The 25,053-nt window shown below is 43.5% G+C and overlaps 1 protein-coding gene across 1 annotated transcript in view; it reads right to left on the reverse strand.

Annotated features, from left to right (window-relative positions):
• Positions 1-4,238: 4,238 nt before the first annotated feature.
• Positions 4,239-25,053, reverse strand: part of Mep1a (meprin A subunit alpha) — a 25,514-nt gene continuing 4,699 nt past the window's right edge. The window contains exons 5-14 of the mRNA XM_005359795.2: positions 24,406-24,481; positions 20,675-20,792; positions 18,363-18,538; positions 14,789-15,010; positions 13,999-14,148; positions 12,552-12,767; positions 9,157-9,627; positions 7,722-7,895; positions 6,777-7,077; positions 4,239-4,395 (exon numbers count right to left, since the gene is read on the reverse strand). Of these exons, the coding sequence (XP_005359852.1) occupies positions 4,239-4,395; positions 6,777-7,077; positions 7,722-7,895; positions 9,157-9,627; positions 12,552-12,767; positions 13,999-14,148; positions 14,789-15,010; positions 18,363-18,538; positions 20,675-20,792; positions 24,406-24,481 (2,061 nt within the window). The remainder of the gene's footprint in view (positions 4,396-6,776; positions 7,078-7,721; positions 7,896-9,156; positions 9,628-12,551; positions 12,768-13,998; positions 14,149-14,788; positions 15,011-18,362; positions 18,539-20,674; positions 20,793-24,405; positions 24,482-25,053) is intronic.

Consider the following 25,053-nt stretch of genomic DNA (forward strand, 5'->3'; position numbering starts at 1 on the left):
TGGTTTGGAGCCACCATGTGGTTGCTGGGAATTGAACTCAGGACCTCTGGAAGAGCAGACAGTGCTCTTAACCACTGAGCCATCTCTCCAGCCCTTGTTTTGTTTTTTTGAGACTGGATCATTCACAGTTTATGCTGGCTTCAAACTCACTCTGTAGCTTAAGTCTCTGAAGCCCTGGCCCTCAGGTTGTCTCTCTCTGAAGCCCTGGGAGTCTCTCAGGCACTGCCACACCAGAGTAGATTCTCCTTTTCTTCATTCTCTTGCGGAGAGAAATCTTAATGCGCTTTAGTCTACTGCTTTCCAAGGAGCTGGTGAGACAAACGTGGGTCCAATTGTCGTAAATTTGACTAGGTCCTGAGGAAAACTGTGACCCAAATGAATCTAGGTCTCATCCACTCTGGGATCCAGGACTGACCCTGGGTCTCACTGAGGAAAGCTGAAAAGGATAGTGACTGTCTCTAGACTTCAAGTTCACTTTGAGCTCCCTCTCCTACAAGCACATACGCTGCTCTCATGTTCGCATGTGCGTGTGCATATACACACTCGTGTATAGCCGCCAGTCCCTGTCAGATCTCTCACATCAGTACTCAGGCACATACATGTGCAAGCATGTACCCTGTTGGGCTGTCTTCTGCTGGCAAATCTTTTCTGTCATTGTCTTGCGCGTCTGTGTTTTTTAGAGGTCAGCCCCCGGCATCATACTCACTGTATCTCACCCAATGTCACCAGTGTTTTCCAGTCAGACAAAAAGTTCTCACTATAGAACAAACATGATACATCTTTTAAACAATTGATATTTTGTGTCTGTGTGTGAGTATGTGTAAGTGCATGTAGGTATCCTCTGAGGCCGGAAGAGAGCTGTTGTGGGATCCCCTGGAGCTGGAGTTGCACAGCTGTGGACTTCTTGGGTGCTAGGAACCCAGTCTTCTGCGGTTGCAGCAATCACTCTCCACCTTGATCCATCTCTCCAGCTCCCACTATGTATTTTTTTGAAAGCTCATTTTGCCTAGAGATTTTGGAGAAACATATTCAAAAAACATTGAAGATAACAAGAACAGCTGTTTTAGCTCTGTTTGTGAACAGGTTGAAATACAGATGACTAGTTAGACAAAAGGAACAGTATCCGGAATGAAGAAAAACAAGCGAAAAAGATCTCTAGGTCGTATCAGATGTATATCAGCTTGATTTTATAGCATCTTCACAATTGCCTGTTTTCTTAAATTTTTTGAAACCCATTGAGAGTAGATTCTGTCCTTAAATGACCTGCGGGCTGTCTACTGCATCTCTTCTCTGTAGCCTGCATGTAAATGACCTGCGGGCTGTCTACTGCATCTCTTCTCTGTAGCCTGCACTCGGTTTACTCCAGTGCAAGCACTGGACTTGGTATCCCTGAGAGTCTGTCAAGTCACAGGGAGGACAGTGTGACCCAGCAGAAAGGAGGGGCTCATACACAAAGGGATTAGACTACAGTTTGCTCATAAATGGGCCAAAGGCAATGTTCTGCCAGGATGCACCATGACTGGAGTCAAGGGTACCTGGGGTGGTCCTAGAAGAAACAGTCACTCTGATGCTTGTAAGTTATTGTCTAAAGATCTTTCTCAACAGTCTGAAAAGGCCAGGCAAATTCCAGTGTGGTGAGGGAAGGGCTCACAAAGTCCCACATCTAACTGAGGAGCCATTGGCAATTGATGGGAGAGGGAGTTGATTTTCTTCAGAGCTGTATCTCTGATAGGCTTGTCCACATTTCAGTGGGCAGTTCCACACCCAGGCAAGTACTGGCAGCATTAGGTGGATTCTGTCGAGGATGGGAAGTTGAGGGAAGGAGCTGAGGGGTAGGTCTTATAAAAACATACTATATGCGTGTATGGCATTCCCAATCAATTTCAAAAGGTAACCACCATAGATTAAAGCACATGAAGTATGTTTAAATCTCAAAACAACAGTGACAGTTTGAGAAATATGAAGGCAAGCATGGTGATGGACACCTGTAATCCAAGCACTTGAGAAGCCGAGATGGGGAATCACCATGAGGCTATCCTGGGCTAGCAAGCTCTTATTAGAAGAAGGAAAGAAAATGAAGTGATGAGGGAGAGGGAAAGAAAATAACTTAAAACAAATAACTCAGAATAGGGGGTGGGTCATTACATGCATAAGAATACTGGGCATGCCCTTTGCACTGAATTGCCAGAGCAGAGTAGCCAACTTAACTAGATCTTATTTGGCAGCTGTCTCCCTCACTCAAAAGAGGGATTCCATTGGCTGGTCCAGCCAGAGGACTGGTTCTGAACCACGGATGGATTTTTCTGACGACTATACATCCTTGAGATGGTGAGGCTGAGTAGCAGAACAGAACTGGTGACTAATTAAACCCAAGAACAGCTTGCGTGATTTCTTACAATGAACACACAGCCAGCTGGCTGATTGGTCCAAGCTTACATCCAGGATGCTGGCTTGCTGACCACCTCCTAGTCGCTAAACCAACAGTATCTCTTTTGTTGTTGTTTTGTTTGTTTGCTTGCTTGGAGACAGAGTTTCTCTGGGTAGCCCTGGCTGTCCTGGAACTTGCTGTGGAGACCAGGCTGGCCTAGAACTCACAGAATAACCTGTGTCTCTGCCAGAATTAAAGGCGTGCACCACCACTGCCTGAAAGTATTTCTTAAGGTATGTGGAGGAGGCCAGCAGCAGCGGTATCACCCGGCAGCCTGTTAGACATACAAATCACCAGGCTACCAGAGATCTACCAAACCAGAAACTCTGCGGAGGGGCTATGCCGTGGGTGTCAACTGCTCCTGCTGGACATGCTCCCAGGAAGACTTCTGTATCTCCAGTCAGAGAGTGCTTGTTCTTGGAGGTCCTTTTGTGGATCCCTGCAAGCTAGTCTCCTACCTTTGCAAGGGGCCCTTCCTTCACCCTCACATGTGTTTCTACTGTGTGCTAACTCCGTGGGGATGCAATGACATGCCTATGAAGTCTGGTCACCTAATCCTGGGCCACTCGGGTTGCTGGGACTCTTCTGTCATCAAGAGCCAACTCTTTGCTGGCTGGTGAGGGAATCAAAGCTTTCCTTTTCATTAGATTCCTCTTGGAACTTTCCTGTTGCTCTTCATCTTACCAGTTCGAGGCTACAGAAAGGCAAAGGGCTAAAAACTTGACTTTACAGTTGTACCTGACACCTTTGGTCTGTTAACATAATACAATAATAACATAGCACAATTATGCACGAATACCATAGAAAATACAGCGTTCATCCTCATCATCATTACATAGGTAGGTAGCCCTGGTTGGAACTCGTACTTGAGGATAACCTTGATCATCTTGCCTCCTCTTCCTGAATGATGGATTACAGACAAGGTCTACCAAGTTGTGCATGGCTAGGGAGCAATCCTGGGCTTCATGCTTGCTAGGCAAACATCCTACAAGCTCAGAAACAAATCCAATAAAAAATAAACTCTGTAATTTTAGAATCTGAAAAAAAGAGGTTTTGGGTATCTACACATACACATGCACACGCACACATACACACATAAAATGGAGACATGGGGTACACAGGCTCAATCTTTATAGGATTTATTAAGCCTTTTAAAAACCAGAGCAGAAGAAAGTACAGGTCATGGAAACCCAGCCAACCAGAGGGATCTTTGAAGGCATTTCACGGGATACAAAAAGAGCAATAAGACTACTTTATGTGGTGAAAACTATTTGCTTTAAAGCACCTGCATTTAGATTTATGATCTATTTAATCTTTATGATCTATGCTGTATTTAAATCTAAATATATCTCTTTATGATCTGAACTAGAAATAGAAACAAAAGACTACAGTGCCACAGCTACTCACTCGCTTGTTGGTTCATTCATTTCATACTCACTGAGCACCCATAATACACCCGCCAAGTATGTTTATAGCACCAGGGCCAGCGCGCTAGCCTATGACAACATGCCCCTGCCTGACTAGAGCTTGTGGTCGAAGGGGAGAGAGTCAAGTCAGCAAAAGATTTATAACAAACTGTGATGGCTGCTGTCTCAGGATGTAAGGATTTCCCAGGAATTCATGGAAGGCTAACACAGCTGCGCAGAGATGAAAGAGTAAGAGCTGCACTCGAGGCCAGCGGCTTTGGTGTTGGGACCCCTTTCACAGACGCTTGATACAAAAAGATCCCAAAGTACACTGATCGCAGGAAGGAAGTCTGGGTGGAGGAGACACCTCTGTGTTCTGGTGGACGTCAGCAACGGGCATAGGCTCACTGTATCAGCTTTTGGTACGTGTTGGTAAAGGTGAAAAAGGTCACGAAGATCAAGCCAGTGATGCCACCAATGACCAGGCCCAGCACGCTGCCATGTACTTGCATAGCCTGACAGCGCTCGCCCGTGTAGAAAAAGGCATGTCCAGAGACGCACCTGTGGAACAGAGCAGAGAGTGGAAACTATTTGGATCGCAGGTGCGGACAACTCAACAGTAACAGCAATAACAGTACCAAACAGACGCAGACCACTGCCGGCCTATCCATGGGCTTTATAGGTATCAATTCATTTAGCCACGACGTGGCATTTTGTGGTAGGGGTTGTAATCCAGCCCTTCTCATTGTTGTTATTTAAGCCGAGGAAGGATAAATAACTCTGAGTCCCATGGTTGGTGTTTACCACCTGAAGCCAAGAAACAGATCCTATGCTAGTTAAGATTGTTGACACGTAGTAGGGGCCTAATAGCTAAACTTGGGGACTGTTTTCTTTTGAAAATGTTAACATAGCAATCACTGGGGAAGGGCTCCCCAGCTTCCACAATGACCACTCAGCCTTTGTTCAAAGAATCTCTGCTGCAGGTTGGGGTGCTCATGAGTTAGGGGTCCTTTTATTAGCACTGGAGTTGCTTTATTTTCTTAGTTCTTGGGTGAGTGTTGAGACAGGGTGCACTGTGACACCCCAGACTAGCCTGGAAATCATCATGTAGCTTCTGCTGGCTTCAAACTCATGATCCTCCTGCACCAGCCTCTCAAGTGCCAGGATAACAAAAATAAACCACCACATCTGCCCCCCCCCCTTTTTTAAAAAAATCTTTAAAGGATTCATCTCTAGCTTGAGAATTTGCTTCCTAATTGTTAACAGCAACCATACACATCTTTCTTCTGACCCAATGGCACCAGCTTGAGTGATTTTTAGCAAGCTTATCCCACAAAGGGCCAGCTTCAGGACTGTGGAAAAGAATACTTTGGAGTATGCATGGTGACTCCTGGCCTCTCTTCTGGGACAAGTGAGGCTAGCAGGGGGACCTACGGGGATTTGTTGAAGTGTCCCCAGGAGCACTGAACATAACAAGAGTAATGTACTCTGGGTCTCTGGTACTTAAGCATAAGTTCAATCTAATCACTAAAAAAAAAAAAACTAGAGTCAATGCAATTAAGGAAAATGTTACATGGTAATGATGTCACTCTTCAAAGATGTCAAAGTGATGAAAGAAAAGAATTGCTCCAAGTTGACAGAGACTAAGGAGACATGGAGGTAAATGTATTGTGGGGTTTGGGAACAGAAAGGGGACATTCAGCTGTTGGAAGCTGAATGAAGTCAGCTGTCTGGTCCATGGAGTTATGTTGTTGTTGTGTCTGGCCTTTGCTGGTTGTAAACATGACAGGAAGCCATTCTAAGGACACAGGGAAATCTGTAGTATTGGCACCGTGTATCTACAAGCCTGAGATCATTTCCAAGTCAAAGCTTGAAAGGAAAGAACGGAAGCCGAAGCGTGGCCTCTACATCTGCTTCCATCCTGCCAGCTGCAGGTGATGGTTCTCTTGCTCCACACATCCATTTATGACATATTCTTTATGTTTTTATGCAAATATTAGAAAAATAACCCTCCTACACAGCAGATTGTATGGACAGACAAGGCCCAGCTCCAGCATTGAATATTTGGATAATTTGGGAGAAATTATCCTTTGTACATTCATCTCCCTGGTATACTAGATGAAGGTAAGAAGAACCATGTCTCAGGGGCAGAAAAGATAACTCAGAGCGTGTCATACGATGCTAAAGAGAACACATGATATCCGCAGGCAGAAATATGATGAAAATCACACGTTCTCTTTACACTTACTGGAAACATAATAACAGAACAGAACTGATGGATTCAAAAAACTATTACTGCTACTACTGATAGGTAACTAATAAGACATCTGCTGTCCATGAAGATTTCAGTTTGATCTTGATTCTCTGTAGAGGTCACGGAGCAGAAAGCCTTTAGGCTAAAGCTTTAAGCCGTGTGTGTGAGCCCTAGTGCCGTAGTCAAGACAAGCAGTATCTTGTATAATGTAGTCACTGCAGTGTTATTTTATGTGGTGTGTGTGTGTGTGTGTGTGTGTGTTTATCTGTCTGTGAGCACACGTGTGTGGTGTGCTCATGTGCATGTTGCCAGAGAAAGACACTGGTTATCTTCCTCAGTTTCTCTTTGCCTTCTCTTTTGAGACAGGGTCTCTCACTGAACCGAAAGCTGGCTGATTTAGCTAGAATGTCAGGCCAGTGTGAGCTCCATATATTCTCCTGTCTCTACCTTCCCAGCACTGAGGTCCTCAGAGGCCACATGCTAGCCTCACTTGTCCGAGAAGACATAACAGAGCCGTTGTGCTCTGGTTTTGTGGGGTGCTAGTGACCCAAACTCGAGTCCTCAGGTTGTGCCGCAAACACTACCAACTGACACATCTCAGCCCCGCCATTGTGAGTTTTTGAACAGCAAGTTTGACTCAGATATAGTACCTCCTCCTCCCCCTGTCACTCTTGTCCTCGGAGCCTACCTGCAGCTGGCCATGCCTTTCACGTTCACGCAGACGCCTTCATTCTGGCACGGGTTTGGGTCACAGGGGTCTCTGAAGTACTGCGGCCAGTTGTGATCCTCCATGGGGCCAGTATTCTTCACTGAACGCTTCTGTCGGCTGGGTTGTCCCTGGTCCAGGCTGCTTGGCAGGGCTTTCTCCAACATGGCTCTTTCAGAGCTTTCTCTCAAGACAGGAGGCTCCTGACCTTGGAGAAGGAGGCCTCGGGAGACGACACTTTGGGCTCGAACTGGAACTTCAGTCTGACTCAGGTGGGTGAGATCTTCAGGAAGCAGGCCACGGCAGAGAGAGGATTCAAGATTAATAACTGACTGTGGTCGGCACCCACCCTGGAAGTTCCCTGAGCCTCTTCTGTCTTCCACAAAGCCAGATGTTACAAAGAAAAATGGCTTATCTCACGCTGCCAGCTGCTTTATTGTAAAATTACTGCGCCTCACGTTCGCTGACTGAGTTTCCCGAAGGAAGCATAGATTGAGGCTAACCGGAGTCAGCGCACTGGTAAACTGGCACAAAGACAACACTTTAGAAAGACGGAATTTCGGGTTCTTTCAGGTACAGTTAAATATTACAGTTTTTAATACAAAGAAATGACAGGTGTTTGAAAGCTAGATATACTTGCTCTGGGTTGTTAGTCATATAACAGACACATGTGTCACTGTGTCACATGGTACATTCTGCATGACTATGTCTAATCTTTATGTGTCAATCAAACATTATACGAGAATAGGAATCTTTGACCAAACAAGTAAAATGTGGCTATTATAACACAGCCTTTTTTTAAACAAACAAACCTTATCCAACAACAACAAAAAGAATTCCCACCTCCCTGACTCACTTTAAAACCAAGGTGAATCAGTAGGCCACGGAGAGCCTAGAACTGTTGACCTAAGGAGTTTAACACAGTACCTTCAAAGTCTACGAAGATGATGAGGGTGTCGTCCTTAAGGAAGTGTCTCCTCCTCAGCAGCTGGTGGGAGATGGCCTGGCCCCAGCCCCAGTCAATGCTTCTATAACACTTACAGTTGTCATCATAGACTCCTACCTTGGATGGCCTGTCCCAGATGACAGAGCCATTTATAGCTGCAGAGTGATGAAGGGCATACACTTTCGTTAGCTTTTATACTAATTTTGTCTTTAATGAACATGAAGGGCTTTGTTAAAACACAAATGCACACACCCCACACACTCAAATAAAGGTTTTTTTTTTCTATTTATCCTAGGATTTTATTCAGAATTGAGAGGTGAGAAGGCCAGAGAACCACAGCCCGGCTTGTTTGCCTTCTACCAAGTGGCTTCCTTAATAGCGGGCAGAAGGAGACCACTGCTGATTCTTCGCTAAGACTTATGTCTCTTTTGGGGGAAAAAAAAGGCAACCTATTCTTTGTTGATGTTAGTTTATCTCATGGACATACCGATGCCATTCAGTCTTAGACTTAACACATCAATACTATAGAAAGCCTTATGACTCCTGACTTTCTGGTGGACAATGTCTGCCTTCTCGGGTAGATTGAGTTCAATTTGAAGGGGGCCATTTGAGTTCCTGGAGCCTGAGTCTCCATCCCTAAGTCTATTACAGAATAGGCTTTTCAGAGATGACTGCGAGGAAATTTAGGATGAAGAAAGGACAATGGCACTGAAAAACTTTAGACTCTAGGACTGTAGAGGTGACTCAGTCTACCATCAAACGGAGAAACTGAGTCTGACCCCCAGCAACCCACACTAAAACAACAGTGACAACAAAACCTCTAAGCACAGTGGCATTTGCTTGTAACCCCAGCACTGAAGCAATGGTGGCAGGCAGATCCCTGGGGTCTCTGCCTCGCCGCTATAACCTACTTTACTTGGTTCTAGACTACACTCTGTGTCAAAAGAATGTGGGGGGGTGGCTGGGGAGATGGCTCGGCAGTTAGGAATGCAGTTCCTGCTCCTGCAGAGGACCTAAGTTCACTTCTCAACACCTCCATCAGGTGTCTGTCTCATAACCTCTTGGAATTCTCCTTCCCAGGGATCTGAAGCCTCCACCCTCTGCTGGCATCGGGGCTTAAATGGATACATACATCTATACACACACACTTACTAAGAAGAAGAAGAAATGTTCTGAAAAAGGTGAATGGTGCCTGAAGAGAAACACTCAAGACTGTCCTCTGTCCTACACACACACACACACACACACACACACACACACACACACACACCAGCCTGTAACGCCACACTCACATCACTATGTCACTCCTATACACAAGGGGAAACTGAGGGATGCTGTTTTCTTTAACATAGATCCTGGCCATCCCACTAAGGGGCATTTTTGTTGTTGTTGTTGTTGTTTTCTCAAAGTACCTACCTGCAGCTGTTTGGGACCTGGAGGTAGTGAACATCAAACTTAAGGACATCCTGTTTCTGACGTCAGGGTCCTGGTCCAGGATGGTCATTATGGCCTGTCTATTTTCCACTGGCCATTCCAGAATTGCATCGTTCTCCCCACTGTACAAGTGGAAAGAGAGTCCCAGATAGCCAGGATTACTGGTGACTCTACCATTGGGGTACATGGTCACCCCTATACCGTAGCCTTCAGAATTGTAGAACCTAGGGCTCAAGAGCCTCTCCCCTTGCACTGTGTCTGCAAGGAGCTGGGAGATGTTCCGTATGGTCCAAACTCCAGTCGGGCAGGGGGTTTCTGTCAGAGTGACGTCATCTAGGAAAATACCCCCAGCTGAGTTCATAGGGTCACCTTTGGTGCCCTGGAAAAGGTAGCGAAATTTCTTTTCTTCTGTGAGTGTCACATGAGCGATTTTCCAGCTGTGGTCAGACTCTCCTGAGGACAAAGGTTTATGACAGCCGATGTCAATAAGCCTGGCACGTCACTTCCCTCATTCATTCTTCGTGGCAGTTCCTACCACGGGCACCCTACCATAGGCACATTAAGCAGCTTTGCCAAAGATGCACCGTGATAGTTAAAGGCAGCATCCACAGCGGTGGGCAACTTCACAGCTGCAGCAACTTCACAGGCGTGTCCTTGTGCTCGTTCTGATTTCCCCCGCCTCCCCACTCCTCTCCCCGAAGCCAGGGTTTATTTTACAACTGATATTCAAATCTTAATCGGTTTTGCTTTTCACTATTTTTAAAGACACAGGTTTCCCCCTGAGCCAACTTGCTATTAGTACAGCACTCCGCCCTCTACGGCAGCACTAAAATGCCCATGCATTCATCTAAATCATAGAAAATAGACATTTTAGGAGTCAAAAATCAAATAATGGGTGGATTTCCAATGGCTCAGCCTGGGACATGTTGCTAAAATCTCCTGGTCTAGACTTTCTCACATATTTGGAAATACTGGTATGGAGGTGACCTGGGGAATCCAGGGTTACCAGAAGCCAGTGACTCGGCCTAGGAGCAGACAGGATCTACTTGCTCTTTTGCTGAGGCTGAACTAGAAATGGGAAGTTTGGATAAAGAGCTGAAGTAAGAGGCGAGAGGGACCAATCTAGAATATGAGGTCATGGGTTGAACAACCAGAGTATGACACAGAGAGACAAAGTATGACACGTGGTAGAGACAGAGTGACTCAGTATGCCAAACACAGGCAAAGAAAGTCAGTCGGAAATGAAGCGGAGAGGAGACCCCAGGGATGGCCTCTTTCCTCCTCTGCATCTCCTAGCCATTGCTAAGCTCTTCCCTGAACCAAGAGCATCCATATCCCTCTTTGTTCTTGGGTCCCTCTAAGAATGACCATGGAGACACTCCTGTGTGGAACTGGCCACATGCTCAGACACACTGAGGAGACAGAGAAGGTCCATGAACAACACAGTAATACGGGAATCTATGGAGCTGTCACCTCTTGCCTTGGAACACATGGACAGGAAATGCACTGGGTGACTGAAAGTCTAGAATGGGGACATAGATGTGAACTTGGCACCCAGCAGATTACAGATGGTGGGAATTCTGGCAAGAGAATGGAAGTTCCCTTCTTGCGACTGAATAACTGCTTCAATTTTATTTTTTGTCTTAAATGCAGGTTGTGAGGAGGAGGCTGAAGTGTGGGGCAGGGTAGTGGCAGACTAGAGACTACACCACGTGATCAGGGACTTTGAAATGAAATTCCTAAGATTTTACCTACGTGACAGGGTTCCCTCATTCAGCCACAATTATTTGAGACAATTGTTTGAGATGATTGTTTGAGATGAACTTCATCCGTGGTAGTTCAGATTGTCATCTATTCAAGGTCCTGGCCTCACTATAAACATAAGCTCTATATGTGTAGGAGTGTGTGTGTGTGTGTGTGTGTGTGTGTGTGTGTGGTCATACATTTGTATGTAAACATGTAGCTAAGCTTATATATAAAAGTCTTGCAGACTCCTATCTTATATATTAATAAGATATTGATAGACACATCTTTTATGTAAGTATCTGGGTTAAAATAGGCATTTCACCAAAGATACAAGATGGTTGTTATTAACTTGTGCCAAATACCCCATAAACGCCAACCTAAGAATGGGCTGATTCCAAAATCCATTTATACCTTATTTTTAGGGAATTTAAAAGATACCCTATGGAAAGTCATATCAGATTAAGGAACTAAATTCCACTTGGAGTGGTTTCCCACTTCCAGGGTAACATTTTCAGAGTGAGCTGAACATGCTTATCAACCAGTCCACCAATATTATCATTATCATTATATTTGCCACACATTTTCATTTTCAATATTCTTTACTTTTAAAGGGCATCTTTAAAATGCTATATGGGTCCAGCTGATCTCACTGTATAATGCTTTTTATGTGCTAGTTCTTTGCATTAAAGCTTTATTTATTAAAATAACAGTAAAAGGCATATGGCCAACATCTTTCCACCATAGTAGCTTTGATTAATTATAGCCAGGCACAGCAAAGCATGACTCTCCCCTGATGCCATGACTACAGAGTTCTCAGCCAGCTGATGATGGAGTGGGTGGAGGTGATTGGACACTCACTCTTCCCAAAAACATCTCAGGAAGTTTTCTCCCTTTAATGAAAGCAGTCTGTTTAATAAAATGGCAATGATATTTACTTTCTAGGGTTTATTTTGAGGACTTCTTTGTTGGGTGGGGAAAGGGAAAGTTTGTTTCCTTTGCTTGTTCTGAAAGACTCACAACAACAACAGCTAGTAATATTTAGCTTTAAGGAGTTAGGTCTGATGACCCTCACAGCCCACGGCCTACCTTGGTAGCCAAAGGTTTTTATTTTGACTTCCAGAAACACACTCAGCATGTAAATGGCCACAATGGAGTTGGCCAAATCAATAGCTTATGTTCCTATCACTATTATAAATGCTGAAGCAACTGGAACCTACTTGGGAAGTCCTAAGAAGGAGACTTCAAGATGATGTCATTTCCTTCCCTGAAAAAGGACCAAAACCAGTTATGGCCAATTGTTCAGCATTTCTTCGCTTTTGTGTCTCCACCACTGAATCATCTCCTTTCTTGGATTTTTCTACTCGTATGGCCTCCTCTAAGAGTATTTGTAAGCCTCACCTAAGCCCTTAATTTTCAAGTGTTTAAAACACTCTGGTAACAAGCCAGAGGTTGTGGTGGACTTTCAGAAAAGTCTGAGGGCGATGGAGGAAGGTGAGGAGGAAGTGGAAGAAGGATGGAAGGAGAAGGAGAGGGCAAGAGAAGGGTGAAACAGATGACAGGAGAGGCCCAGGACAGAGAGGACCATGGCCCCAGGTTTTCAGAAGCCAGTCCTTCAGGCAGGTTCTAGGTACCTTGAAAGGTCTGTATCTTCACCAGCTTGCGCACGTTGCCCGTGCCGTCATCCCTTCTCACCCAGATGCTGAGTTTGTCTGCGGGGCTTCCTGTCATCTTATAAAAAAACTGCAGGCACTGCTGCTTCCTCTTGGGGTAAAGGATCCGCGACTCCAGAAGGGCTACCTCGTCTGTCACCCCCGAGCTGGTATTGAAGTACATGAAGTAACCGGCACCTGTGGAGAGAGGAGCCAACATCCCATCTCTGCCTTCCGTGACTTCTGTGACCCAGAACCCTCTACCCAAAGAGAAGTAGGAAACTATAATTGTTATCAGGCACCCAAAGCTAGAATGTCTCTGAGGAAAAGAAATAGAAACATCCTCTCTCAAGGGGCATAGTTACTAACTAGCTAACACCAATGTTCTGCACATCTCTATTGTATTTATATTGATTTACTTTGGGGAAGAGATTTACGTAGGTCAGGCTGGTTTTGAACTCATGATCCTCCTTGCTTAGCCTCTAGAATGCTGAAATTTCAGAGTAATAATGTAGAGACTTCCTACAAAACATGTAAGTATCTCATATAGGCATGTTAATGTTAGCTACATACAGTAATAGTACTACTTTGACTCAAAATGACTTTTACCTGTTTCCTTTTAGCCTTTTATGAGGCTACTGTAAGCTGTGCTTACTGTAAGCATGTGGTTACCATGGTGTTTCCATTGGCAGATACTGACCCGGAAATAATGCCCTCCATTAGAAAGTCAAGTTATTAACGAAGTATGTACGTCCTTAACAGTTTTGACATGGTAAACATACAGCTTCTTTTTATTTTTATTTAAAATATTTCTAAATATATTCCTTGGCTGGAGGGAACAGGAGGAGAAGGAGGGAGGGGAAATGTCAGTCAGGGTATAAAATGAACAAAAAAAATTAATAAAAATATAGAAGTGAGATAAAATCCAATGTGCTCATGCAAATATATATAGAGATGCATAGTACAACTATCAAATCAAAGTAATTAGCATATATTCACCTTCAATAATTATTTTTTCCTTGTGGTAAGAACATTGAAACTCATTCAGCTACTTTGAGATATACAATATATTCTTGCTAATTATAAAAATGTATTCCTTGGCAATTTCATATAGGTATACAATGCATTTTGATAATATGTACCCTCTACATCCCTATACCTACTCCCATGAAACTCCTTCCCAACACATTCTCCTCCTATTTAAGTCACCTATTTTGTGTCACCTACTGAATCTAAGTAAGGTCACCTGCACATAGGGGTGCGGAGTTTTTACAATGTTCTCTTGCATCTCCACAGCCTGGATACTTTTTATTGAGTTCATGATTAAGATACGAGAACTAATCTTTGTCCTTGTTCAGATTTTCAGGTCTGATAATGAGCTCAATAACCATTCACCACCTCGGGGTGATGACCTTTGACCATCACCAACCTTTGCACTGTCCCACCAAGGTGTGGTCCACCTGTCCAGGCCGACTGCTGTCCTCATGGACCCAGTCATCGTCATCTCTGGTCCCCTGGATCATTCCACAGATGTTTGTCTTCTCAAAGGCACAGTGGTCCAGCAGGGTATGAGTTGCAGCTATATATGATATTTTTGACACACGGTTAGAAATGTAAGTATCTCATTCCAAATGCCTTAAGCCAATAAAGTACCACTGTTTAAACAAAACCAAACCACAGGCCTTTCATTTTCCTAAAGTTTTCCCAAATGGAGCTCTTACTGTCATCGGTTCACTCTTAGACTGGAGACACAGAACCATGTAGCTCAGAAAATCAGAATAAAGACCTGTGATCATTCCTCGCTAGACAGGCCAACACGAAGTCAAGACCAAGGATGAGGCAGCTAGCTCAATGGGCTTTAGTCACTAGGCCCTTGTATACCTTTAGAAAGCTCTCTTGGAAAATGTCCCCATCTCAAAACTTTAGAGTACGTTAAGGGTAACCCTAGGAGAGAGTTTTGCACACACTTTCTAACCTATTGCCTATCTTGACTTTTCCGTAATTGTTTGCTCTTTGAAAGGAAGTCAGAGGAACTAGACAATAACAGCTCCTTATAGTTGCCCAGTACCTTATAAACTGTGTGTACAACACAAGCAATCTATGGGATATCTTTTTCTAAAGAGAGATTGTTTAAGGCTATGCAGAGCATTCAAGAAAAGTAATGGAGGCTGAGGGCCTTAACGTCGCTTTAGCCAGTCCTCAGGCCCAGAGGTACTCACTGCAATTGTACATTCGATTCAGCCTCTCTAAGTCAATGGCACTGAAATCCAGGCGCTGTCCAATGATGCCGTTAAACTCGGGGATCTTGGTGGTGATGGTCGGGATGCTTTCATTCTTGTTAAATGAAAACGGTGCATAGTGCATCACGGACTCGTAATCATAGGGTGTGTTGAGGTCTGTGATGGTGTTGTCATCGTAAGTGTTGAAGTTGTGCTCATAGTCTGTTGGAGAGAGAACCCTCAGGTACCACTCAGCCACGTTATCCTCTCCCTTTGCTTAGATACTCAGATATCTCAAGAAGGGAAACATTGCATCTTTAGTTAACATACATATAAATGTATACATATATGTATCTTACAGTTGGAATATATAAAAGAATAAACATTGTTGATTATTAGTATTAATCCATTGACTCCATAATACAGTGTTTTGAAAAACGGTATGAATAGATTGTTAGAGCAACAATAAAACAGCCATTTTCTATTAATATACATATTTAAATATTAATTATTGTGCATTACAAATACTTCACGTAATATATGAGGGTGTGGTATATATGTGTTTCTTTTAGAATAGCAAGTACAAGGCAAGAATTATAAACAAAAAGGAGGAAATTTTTGAATTAAGGAAAATATTCAGGATTATACTTAATATATATTTTCCTAATAACCAAATACACCCATCACCAGGTCTGTCCATCCTTTTACCAGACCAGTCTTGTGTGTGTGTGTGTGTGTGTGTGTGTGTGTGTGTGTGTGTGTGTGTGTGTGTGTTAGGAAAAAGAAATTCAAGGATCTAGGGAAAAGGTGAATAGTTCACAATGCCCATTGGTCTAGGAAGAACACATATAAGGAAAAAAATATAGGAATAAAAAATTAGCTTCCTATCAAAGGTAACTTATTGAGGTTGGATGAGTAAGAAGGAGATAAGATAGGTCTCAACAAGAAGAGCTGAACTATACAGCTGAATCAATGTCCTGTCATTGACCAATTGTTTTCTGTTTCAGCTTCTCAGATAGGAAGGGTTGGGAAATGTTTAATATCCTCCTTGAAGAGAGAAAAATTATACACTCACAATGCATTTAGTCATGGTTGTTCACATTATAAAAGCACGTCTCTTGGGACTATAGCATGCCAGCCTCTGCTAGACCTCAGAAGTGGAATATTTTCCCTTGCAAAAAAAGAAGAACCACTCATTCCGATTCAGAGAAGAGGAGCAGAAACTGCACCATAGTCCCCACTGTGGCCTCAGGTTAAACTCGAGGCTGCAGGGACAGCACTGAGGTACAATAAAAGGCGCACGTGACTCTGGGAACTCAGACTGGCTGCTTTGTTGCTCGTTGGGTTTGCTGTCCTCTTAGAGAGCTGTTATTCAGTGATTGCAGGTGTGATTTAGATACACGGAATTTTATGTGATGGAAAAAGGGGTAGGAGATCTCTATGTGTGCTGAGCCACATGACTCGGCCACCATTGAGCAACTCTGCCGATTACACCAGCCAGCGCGAGTGCTCATTGGATACTGTTTGCTTTAAATATATCTTTAAAAGTTTTATCTTCCTCAAGACTTACAAACAGGAATTTTTTTATTGCTAATGAAATTTTCAGCGAATCCAACTCTATGTATAGGAAGGTAAGAAATTCAGACTTGTAGGCAAATATAGGTGGCGTCTAAGAGAGCCTAAGGCTCATAGTCAGTGATGTAGTACTTTTGCCTACAAGTCCATGCCCCCTTTCACCTACACACCCAGTTACGGGACTATCGATTCTGAGAACCAAACACGCAAAATCTCACCTGAAATTTCATCTTTGGGGAAATAGATTCCCAAGGATCCCTCCGAGAAGACAACGACTTGGCCTTAGTGCTTAGATGGCAGGATTTGCTGATGTGTGCATGTGTGTATGTATGTGTGTGTGCGTGTGTGTGTGCGTGTGTGTGAGTGTGTGTGTAAGTGTGTGTGTGAGGTGTGTGTGTATGTGTGCATGTAAGCATAGGTATCGCATGCTGGTGACATGTAAGTCTGATACACTTAAAGCTTTCCTGTTATTTCTTCATTATTCCACATTCATGAAGTTATTAGACTATGATAGGTTGGAGGGACGGAGGGATCCAGGCTCAGAAACCACACAGGCGAGTCTGATACATGAGGAAATTATCCATCCTCTTGTAAGGACCACTGTCCATTTTACCCCAGACGAGTTGTGCTGACAGAAGTATTTTCTGGGATTCCAATTTAATATTAAAGCTTAGCTAGCTCTCATGAGCCTGAAAAGTCAAATCATTGCCTACACAGTCATATATGAACCTATACATAAAGTGGAATATAAATAAAAATTCCTGAGCAAGGATATTATTTGCTCAGAACATTATATGTGCTAAGAGTGAAGTCTTTTCTAGCATAGTGAAGTTTCATTATTTACTTATTATCTGAAAGAATGCTTTTCCACACCCTGAGCTAACTCCCACATTCAAAACATGCATGCATACATATACATATATACACACAGGCAATACACTTATTACACACTTCTTACACATACACACATATACATGTACATATGCATACACATATGCATGCATACATACACATCAAAGCACATATACACGATGTACATATAAAAATATACATACATATACATGCACTTATATACACATCGACAAACATTCATTTATACATACATAAGCGTACATTGTCTTAGCTGGGTTTCTGCTGATGTGATAAAACATTATGACCAAAAGCAACCTGAGAGGGAAGGGTTCACCTCAGCTTACACTTCCACATCACAGCCCTGTCATAGGAAGTCACGAAAGGAATCCAGAGGCAGGAACTGCAGCAGAAACCATGGAGGAGGGGTGCTTACTGACTTGCTCTCCAAGGCTTATTCAGCCTGATTTCTTACACACCCAGGACTACCTGCACAGGTGTGGCACTAACAATAGGCTTAGCCCAGTCAATTGTCACAATCCAGGAAATGAAGGAAATGCCCTACAGACTGGCCTATAGGCCAGTCCTATTGAGGCATATTCTCAACTAAAATTCTTTCTGCTCAGGTGACCCTATGTTGTATGAGGTTGACATTAAAAACTAGCCAACACACACACACACACACACACACACACAGATATACACATATATGTACACACATACATGCATACAATGCATACACATGCAAATATACACACACATACATGAACACACAGCCATATGCACACATACACAAAACCCTCTGGAGTGTATTCTCTGGTCCTCATCATAATGTCACCTCAGCCTTCGGAAGCTGCCAAGCAGAAAACAGCCCTATATCCTCTGAAATCTAATACATTTTCCCCATTAGAACAAGAAAACAGACTTAGCCCTACAGTAAGTCACCCTGTCCTTCCATGCAGAGGCCAGTTGTGAGCAAACCAGCACAGTCTGAGGAGAGCTCCTCAATCAGCTACTTCTGCATAGCCCTTCTTTCCACTGGAAAGGCTGGAACTCCTGTGCCCACAGGGTCAGCCTGGGTCTCCTACAGATGGTCTCAGAAAGCCCGAAAGACAACAGCAGCCTCTTGGCTGTGCTGGGTCATACATACCTGGAAGAATCTCATCCCAATGGATGATCACATAGTCATCCCGGTCAGTCCTTGACTGCTCGTGGTAAAATCCCAGAGCGTGTAGGAGCTCATGTTCGATGATGGCCTTATAGTCACAGCCCGAGCCAATAGAAAGGTTCTGTCCCACCTGTTGATCACCAACCATAGACCAGCACCTTTAAAGAGGGAGGAGAGGAAGATGTTTTCATAGAGATATAATTTACACATTTATATATAATTTGTATATTTCAAATGGTTACAATTTATAAGATTTCAGGACAAAAAGAAGAAAGTTAGGTTTGATTATTCTTTTAGTTGGACGCTGGAGCGATTACTTAGTCGAGCACCTGCTATGCAAGAATGAGGACCAGAGCTCAAATTCCCAGTGTTGGCTAAAAAGCCAGGAGACGGAGAGCAACCTATAATCCCTGAATTGGGAAGGCAGAGACAGAATCCCAGAGCGACCAGGCCAGCCATACTCTAGAATGTCTAAACCCATGGCTACAGACTCCTTCAAAACTCTCTCATCTGTTGTTTGGAAATGTCCAACCCAATACTGTTGGCCCTAGTAAGTTTACATCCTTCAGAGCATCAAAGCTTCCTTTTCTGAACTAGCCACAACTTTGTACCTAAGAACCAGTTTCTCAGCCTAGGAATACGTGTAGGAAGCATGGCTTCTCATTCCTAAAACGGCACAGGATGCTTGGATCAACTAAAAACAAAACGTTTAAAGAGGAACTTTCAAGAAGAGAAAGTAAAACATTTCTCTGTACCAACGGCTCGATAACAAGAAAAGAATTTAGTGTGGGATGTTCTTAGCAAGCAACCACTGTGTTTTCTTATGCCGATTTAGAGTGATAATCCATCTTAAAAGCCTCTATTTCCTCCAGGCAAACTACTGCCATAACAAGATATCAAGGAGAGAAAATTGGTATTCTCCTTCCCCTTCGTGAAACCATGGGGCACTCCAAAGAACACCATTGCTTTTAGATCAAAATACTGTCGTTTATTAATGGTTGCGGCTGATTTAAATTCTCTAGGGATTTTCCAAATCCCCTACAAGGAGCCGAGGCAAATTTCACGATTGCGACGAGCATCTGTGATAAAGCAACTAAGGAGAACAGCAGTTCACAGCTCTGGATGGAGTCTGACCACTCCGGGAAGATTGCCTACCTCATACTGAAGGATACTGGGCAAGGAGAACCCAAAACTTCCCTAAGAGACTAGCAGACTAGGGAACTCTTGCCAGATTCCCGGAATCCCTCCCTCATGGAATGCCCCTGCCTTCTGCTGTGCGGTTGATCATGAAACGCACCCTTCAGGCTTCCATGTTTGTTCCCAGCTGTTTCGGAAGCCATGAAAACTTTAGGACAGTGACTTTCAATGACCCTTTCTCAGGGGTCGCGTACCAAGGATCCTGTATATCAGATATTTACAGTACAATTCCTAATGGCAGGAAAATTATACAAAGTTGCAACAAAATAATTTTATGGTTTGGGGGTCACCACAACACGAGGAACTGCGTTAAAGGGTCACAGCATTAGGAGGCTGAGTCTTACTGCAGAACTGCTTCCCATGGGATTTTATAGCCCAGCTCCACTTCCTGTCTGCTTTCCACTTCCTGACTCAGGATGAAATGTCCCCCACCTTACCCTCCTGTTAGCATGCCTTCATCACCGCTATAAACCATCATTCCTCCTCATGGTGCGAGCCAGAATAAACCCTTCCTCCTTTTAGGAACTTGCTGGCAGCACTAAGTCACCAGCCCACTGACTACCTTCCTTCTGAAGGAACCCCAAGGAACCCCAGGAACCCCAAATGTTCTCTGAAACTGATGTACTAGGAAACCCTATCAGACTCCCTAAGTTTATCATGGAATGTCACTCACCCTCTTTTTCCCAAAATCTTTTGTTGTGGTTGCCTTGTTTCATAAATTAAGTTTCCGTCCTCGCTAGCAAACCTAGAATTTTCCACAAATGACCTCCTTTTGGGTTTGCGCTGTGAAATTTGGACTGACATGAAGGGTTTTGCCTGTCAGGGATAGCAAGTCACTTGGCAATGATCACACTGTCTTACCTACCTACTTTCCTCCCTGAGAGTGTTAGCACTGGGTACCTTTGCATGCTAATTCAAATGCCACTTGAACAAGAATGAATGTTGAGGTGACAGAGATGGCTCAGAAGCTAAGAAAACAGTGAAAGATCTGATTTTGCTTTATTTTTATCACTTCTTTCAACTTTCCGATCAGATGTGTGACAGTTTACAAACTGAAGGACACATGCTTTTCCCATGTTCTAATATTTCATACTAACCCAGAAAATTTCTGGAAGATGATGTACGAGCTCTCTCCTTCATAGGGCTTGAAGTCCACGCAGGACTTGAGGCGGAACATCTCAAAGGCATTGAGGATGGCTCCTTTGGCATTCAGATCTGTAAAACATTGACAGGCATTATTTAGTTTGGATAACACACATGGTTGTTTATAGAAGACTGTGCCACAGATATGAAATACATAGAGGTTCCATGTAGATTTTTTTTTCTTTTGGGCAATAACCCAATTCCTTGGAAACTGAATTTGGACTTAGTTGCATATATGGTGCGGGCTCATAATTTAGTTGATCAACGCAAATGCAACCACAGAGCAGTAGCTCATGCATGTGAACCTAAACCACAGAACATCTTCCTTTTTTTTCTTCTTTTCTTTCTTTCATCCAGAGCTTTTCCTGAGGAGAGTCACATGGCAGAGCAAGAAACGGATATGGCTTTCAAGTCACTCTGACTTTTGTTTGCGTGGGTGAAGTACGTTGGAGAGAAACGACAGAAAAGAAGGATCCTTTCCCCACACTAAAATAGCATCCTCCCAGGCTGGGGATGCAGCTCAGCTGGTAGAGTGCTTAGCATGCATAGGGCCTTGAGTTCATCCTTAGCACCAAGAAAACAAGTACACAAGACACGCTAATGCCTCTAATCTCAGCGCTTGGGAAGAATAGGCAGAAGGACTGGGAGTTCAAAGCCAACCTGAGCTAAATAAGGGTACATCGGGTTTTTGTTTTGTTTTGTTTTTTGGTTTTTGCTTGTTTTGTTTCTTTTTTTTTTTTTTCAGAAAATCCTCCTTAGATGGAGGAGAGAACAGTTTAGAGAAGTGTGAAGGTTCTTGAAGAAAAAAACAAAGCACATGGAGTTACCTTGTTCCCTGTGAGAGCAGTGGGAAGTAGATCAACAAGCCAGCACCATGTACAGTACAGTTCTACCCATGGCAAGGATAGGCGGGAAAGGAATGAACTCCCAGAGAACTGAGATTATATTTCACTTCATCTACACTTTTCCCTTACCATCCACTCACTGGAAGGAGAGAGCATATTTAAAAATTAATCCAAGTCATTTTATGACATTAACTTAAAAAAAAAAACATAATCCTTGGCATTTTGCCAAATGATCATATCATGGTTTTCATTTCCTAAAGTACCATGTTGGAGAGTTCACAGTGTGCACCATAAGGCCATAGCGGCATCATTAAAGAAAAGGTCCTTATCTGGGCAGGGTGGCTCAAGTGTATTAAGTCAGCAGTTGTGGGAATTGGTGGAGTTCAAGGCCATCCTCAGCACCAGAGTAAGATTCTGTCGGGGGGAGGGGAGGGAAAAAGGGGTGGGGGAGTGAGTCCTTAGTGTCCTTTTTAAAATAGTTGACTGTAAAATTCATGGGATCATTTCTGGACACTGGATTATTTTCCTTTGCACCAAAACATGCATTGAGAACAGACAGTCTCTCAATAAATGATGCTGAGGAAGCTGGATATCCGCGTGGCTGCCAGAAGACAGAATAGAGGAATCAATTCAACACACCTAGATAGACAGTGGTATACTTTGGCTGAGAACCCCAAAGCAAGGCCATCAAAAGCAAAACTATAGGTGATGTTATGTCAAACTAAGAAACTGCCACACCACCAAGGAATCAAGTCAACAGAGCAAAGAATTAACCTAAAAACTGTCGAACTATTTCTCTGACACAACATCACTATCTAGAATATATTTTTTAAAAAAGCAGTAATGGCGGATTAAATGTCCTTTGCATTATGATGTGGTTACAAGTCTACAAGGGCCAGGAAGTGGGATGTGGGGTTGGAATGAGAACGGTTCCCATAGGCACACGCGTTTGAATGTTTGTTTCTCAGTCAGTGTTTCTATTTGGATTCGAATTAGGAATAGGATAAGGAGAAAATACCAACAAGCCCCAAGTCTTTGCAGTTAGTTTCCGATGCACAGGAGGAGCACAGAAGGATATTGAGGAAATAATGGCCAAAGAGTTCTCACATTGGTTGTTTAAACACTACCTCACAGATCTAAGAAGCCTGAATCACAGGATGAATTCAAAGAACTTTTCCTGCCCTTGAACTTGGGATTGTCATGCCTTCATCTACCAAGTTCTGGGTTTATGAGTGTTCCCAACTATGCTGCTTTGTGGGGCTCTGAAGACGCAGTCCAGTGCTTCATGAAGGCTAGGCAAGTTGTTCCCTGCTAAGTTAGGTTTTCAGTGCTCAGAGGAATCTTATGTGTGTTAAAAAAAAAAAACCTCGGTCTTAAACTTCACTTAGATACAGAGCAGCCTCGGTTAACCGTCAGGTGAAAGCATTGTGCTTGGCACATATGGGGTGGTGCAGATGAGAGAAAAATGGTAATTGGAAAAAAAACTCCTTCCAGCCTGGCAGTGGTGGGGCATGCCTTTAATCCCTGCACTTGGGAGGCAGAGGCAGGAGGACCTCTGTGAGTTCGAGGCCAGTCTGGTCTACAAGAGCTAGTTCTAGGACAGGCTCCAAAGCTACAGAGAAAGCCTATCTTTAAAAAAAAAAAAAATCAAAACATAAAACAAAACACAAAAAACTCCTTCTAAGGTGGTTTCTTTAATCATGCTCCAGAAAATATGGACACTCTGAACTGACAAGTATGCTGGAGAAACATGTGGGGAAATGCCTTAGTTTCCCAATAAATAGCTGAGAACAGCAGTGTTTTTCAGTCTGTTCACTGGAAAAAGTCTTAGAAACAACACTGATAACAGAGACGGGAGAATACTGAAACGCAATCTGCATGTGTCGAGAGCAGCAATGACGAGTAGGTTTGGCAGACAAGGAGTCCTTGTGGAAGTTATTGGTCAGTTACTTGATATCAGCCAGGACCTGTTCATGGCATCTAATAGTCATTCATTAGCTACCATTAATATTTCTATCAGTGACTAAAACATAAGCTATACAGATCTTTATCTTAAAAGAAAGGAAAAGGTCAAAATTATTACTGTTGAGAAAATAGGACTTGGACATGGGTAGTATATGCTTTTCCATTTCTCCAAAGCATGTTGCTCTGACAACGCAGAGAAGAACTCAGTATGCCAGAAATGGCATTCTCAGTGTCCCATCAGCTCAGCCTGGGTCACTGAAGGGCACAATGTCACCGTTATGATGTCAAGGTTGAGCTCACAATTTTGTTTTTTCTGTTTTTCCTGATTTTACTAACGTTTTAATATGTGCCATAACTTCTGGTTATACGTGTGTACATGCATGTGTGTGTGTGTACACGTGTGTGCATGTATGTCTGTGTGTGCATATGTGTGCATGTTTGTGTTGAGGCGGGTACACATATACGAGTTTGAGCATGTAGGAGTCAATTGTGGCTCATGTTCCTCAGGTGCAGTTCACTCAATTTTGAGGCAGGGTCTCTCCTCTGTAGTTCACCAAGCAGGCTGGCCAGGCTAGCTCAGGCCCCCAAGGACCCACCTGCCTCTACTTTCCAAGCGCTGAGATTACAAGCGTGAGTCAGTGTGCCAGACATTTTTACTTGAATGCTGGGGATTGAACTCATGTCCTCCTGTGAGGCACCTATCTATCCAAACCCTGACTTGTTCTTTAACACTCCTGCAGACTGGGTAAGGAAACGTCATGACTTTCCCATGAGATAAAGAATCTTCATGGCTCTATATTGCTCTGAAGTCGAGGCACAGGAGAAAAGGGGAGAGAAAAGTTTACCCGTTTCCAGTTAAGAACGATTTCCATTACCCAGGTTGTCAGCCAGAATGTAGGGAATGGGGAACTTCCATCTGCTTGTCGGGTCTTTCAGGGCATTTCTGGTTCTCTATGAAAAATAAGAGCAAACACAATGCTGTCCAGTTCCATCCTTTTCCCTGCTGGCTTAATTTTCATTTGCAGCTGATAAAATTCCACTGTATTGATGCATCACATTTCCCACGTGTGGAAAAATAAATATTGCCTGCTTTCTCCCATAGGTCGGTCGTGGCTTCTAGTTCTTGGTATTTAGGTGGAAGTGAGTCTGAGCAGGGGTCAGGAAACTAGAAAGGGACTCATAAGAATACAAAAAAAAAAAAAAAAAGAGGCCGAAAGGAAGATGGGCAGGTAGATTAATAGAATGCCAGTGAGCTGAAGTAGAAAGGGGAATCCAGGAAATGGAGTGGTTAAAACATGGATGGGATCAGAGAGAATGGGAAAAGCAATGGGTGGGAAGGAGAACCAACCTAACCTAACGGTGTAGGAAAAACCCTAGGAGGGAAACAGCTACATTGTAAGCTAAGTGATGATACCAAAATGGAAAATAAACAACACCAAAATGTCTGAGAAACCTAGTGCCCAGACTACCTTCCTACCCCACACACTCCACAGGACGACCTTTCTCACCCTCCCCCCACACTC

Source organism: Microtus ochrogaster, linkage group LG2 (genome assembly GCF_000317375.1).
Source record: "Microtus ochrogaster isolate Prairie Vole_2 linkage group LG2, MicOch1.0, whole genome shotgun sequence".
In the NCBI taxonomy this organism is placed as follows: domain Eukaryota; kingdom Metazoa; phylum Chordata; class Mammalia; order Rodentia; family Cricetidae; genus Microtus; species Microtus ochrogaster.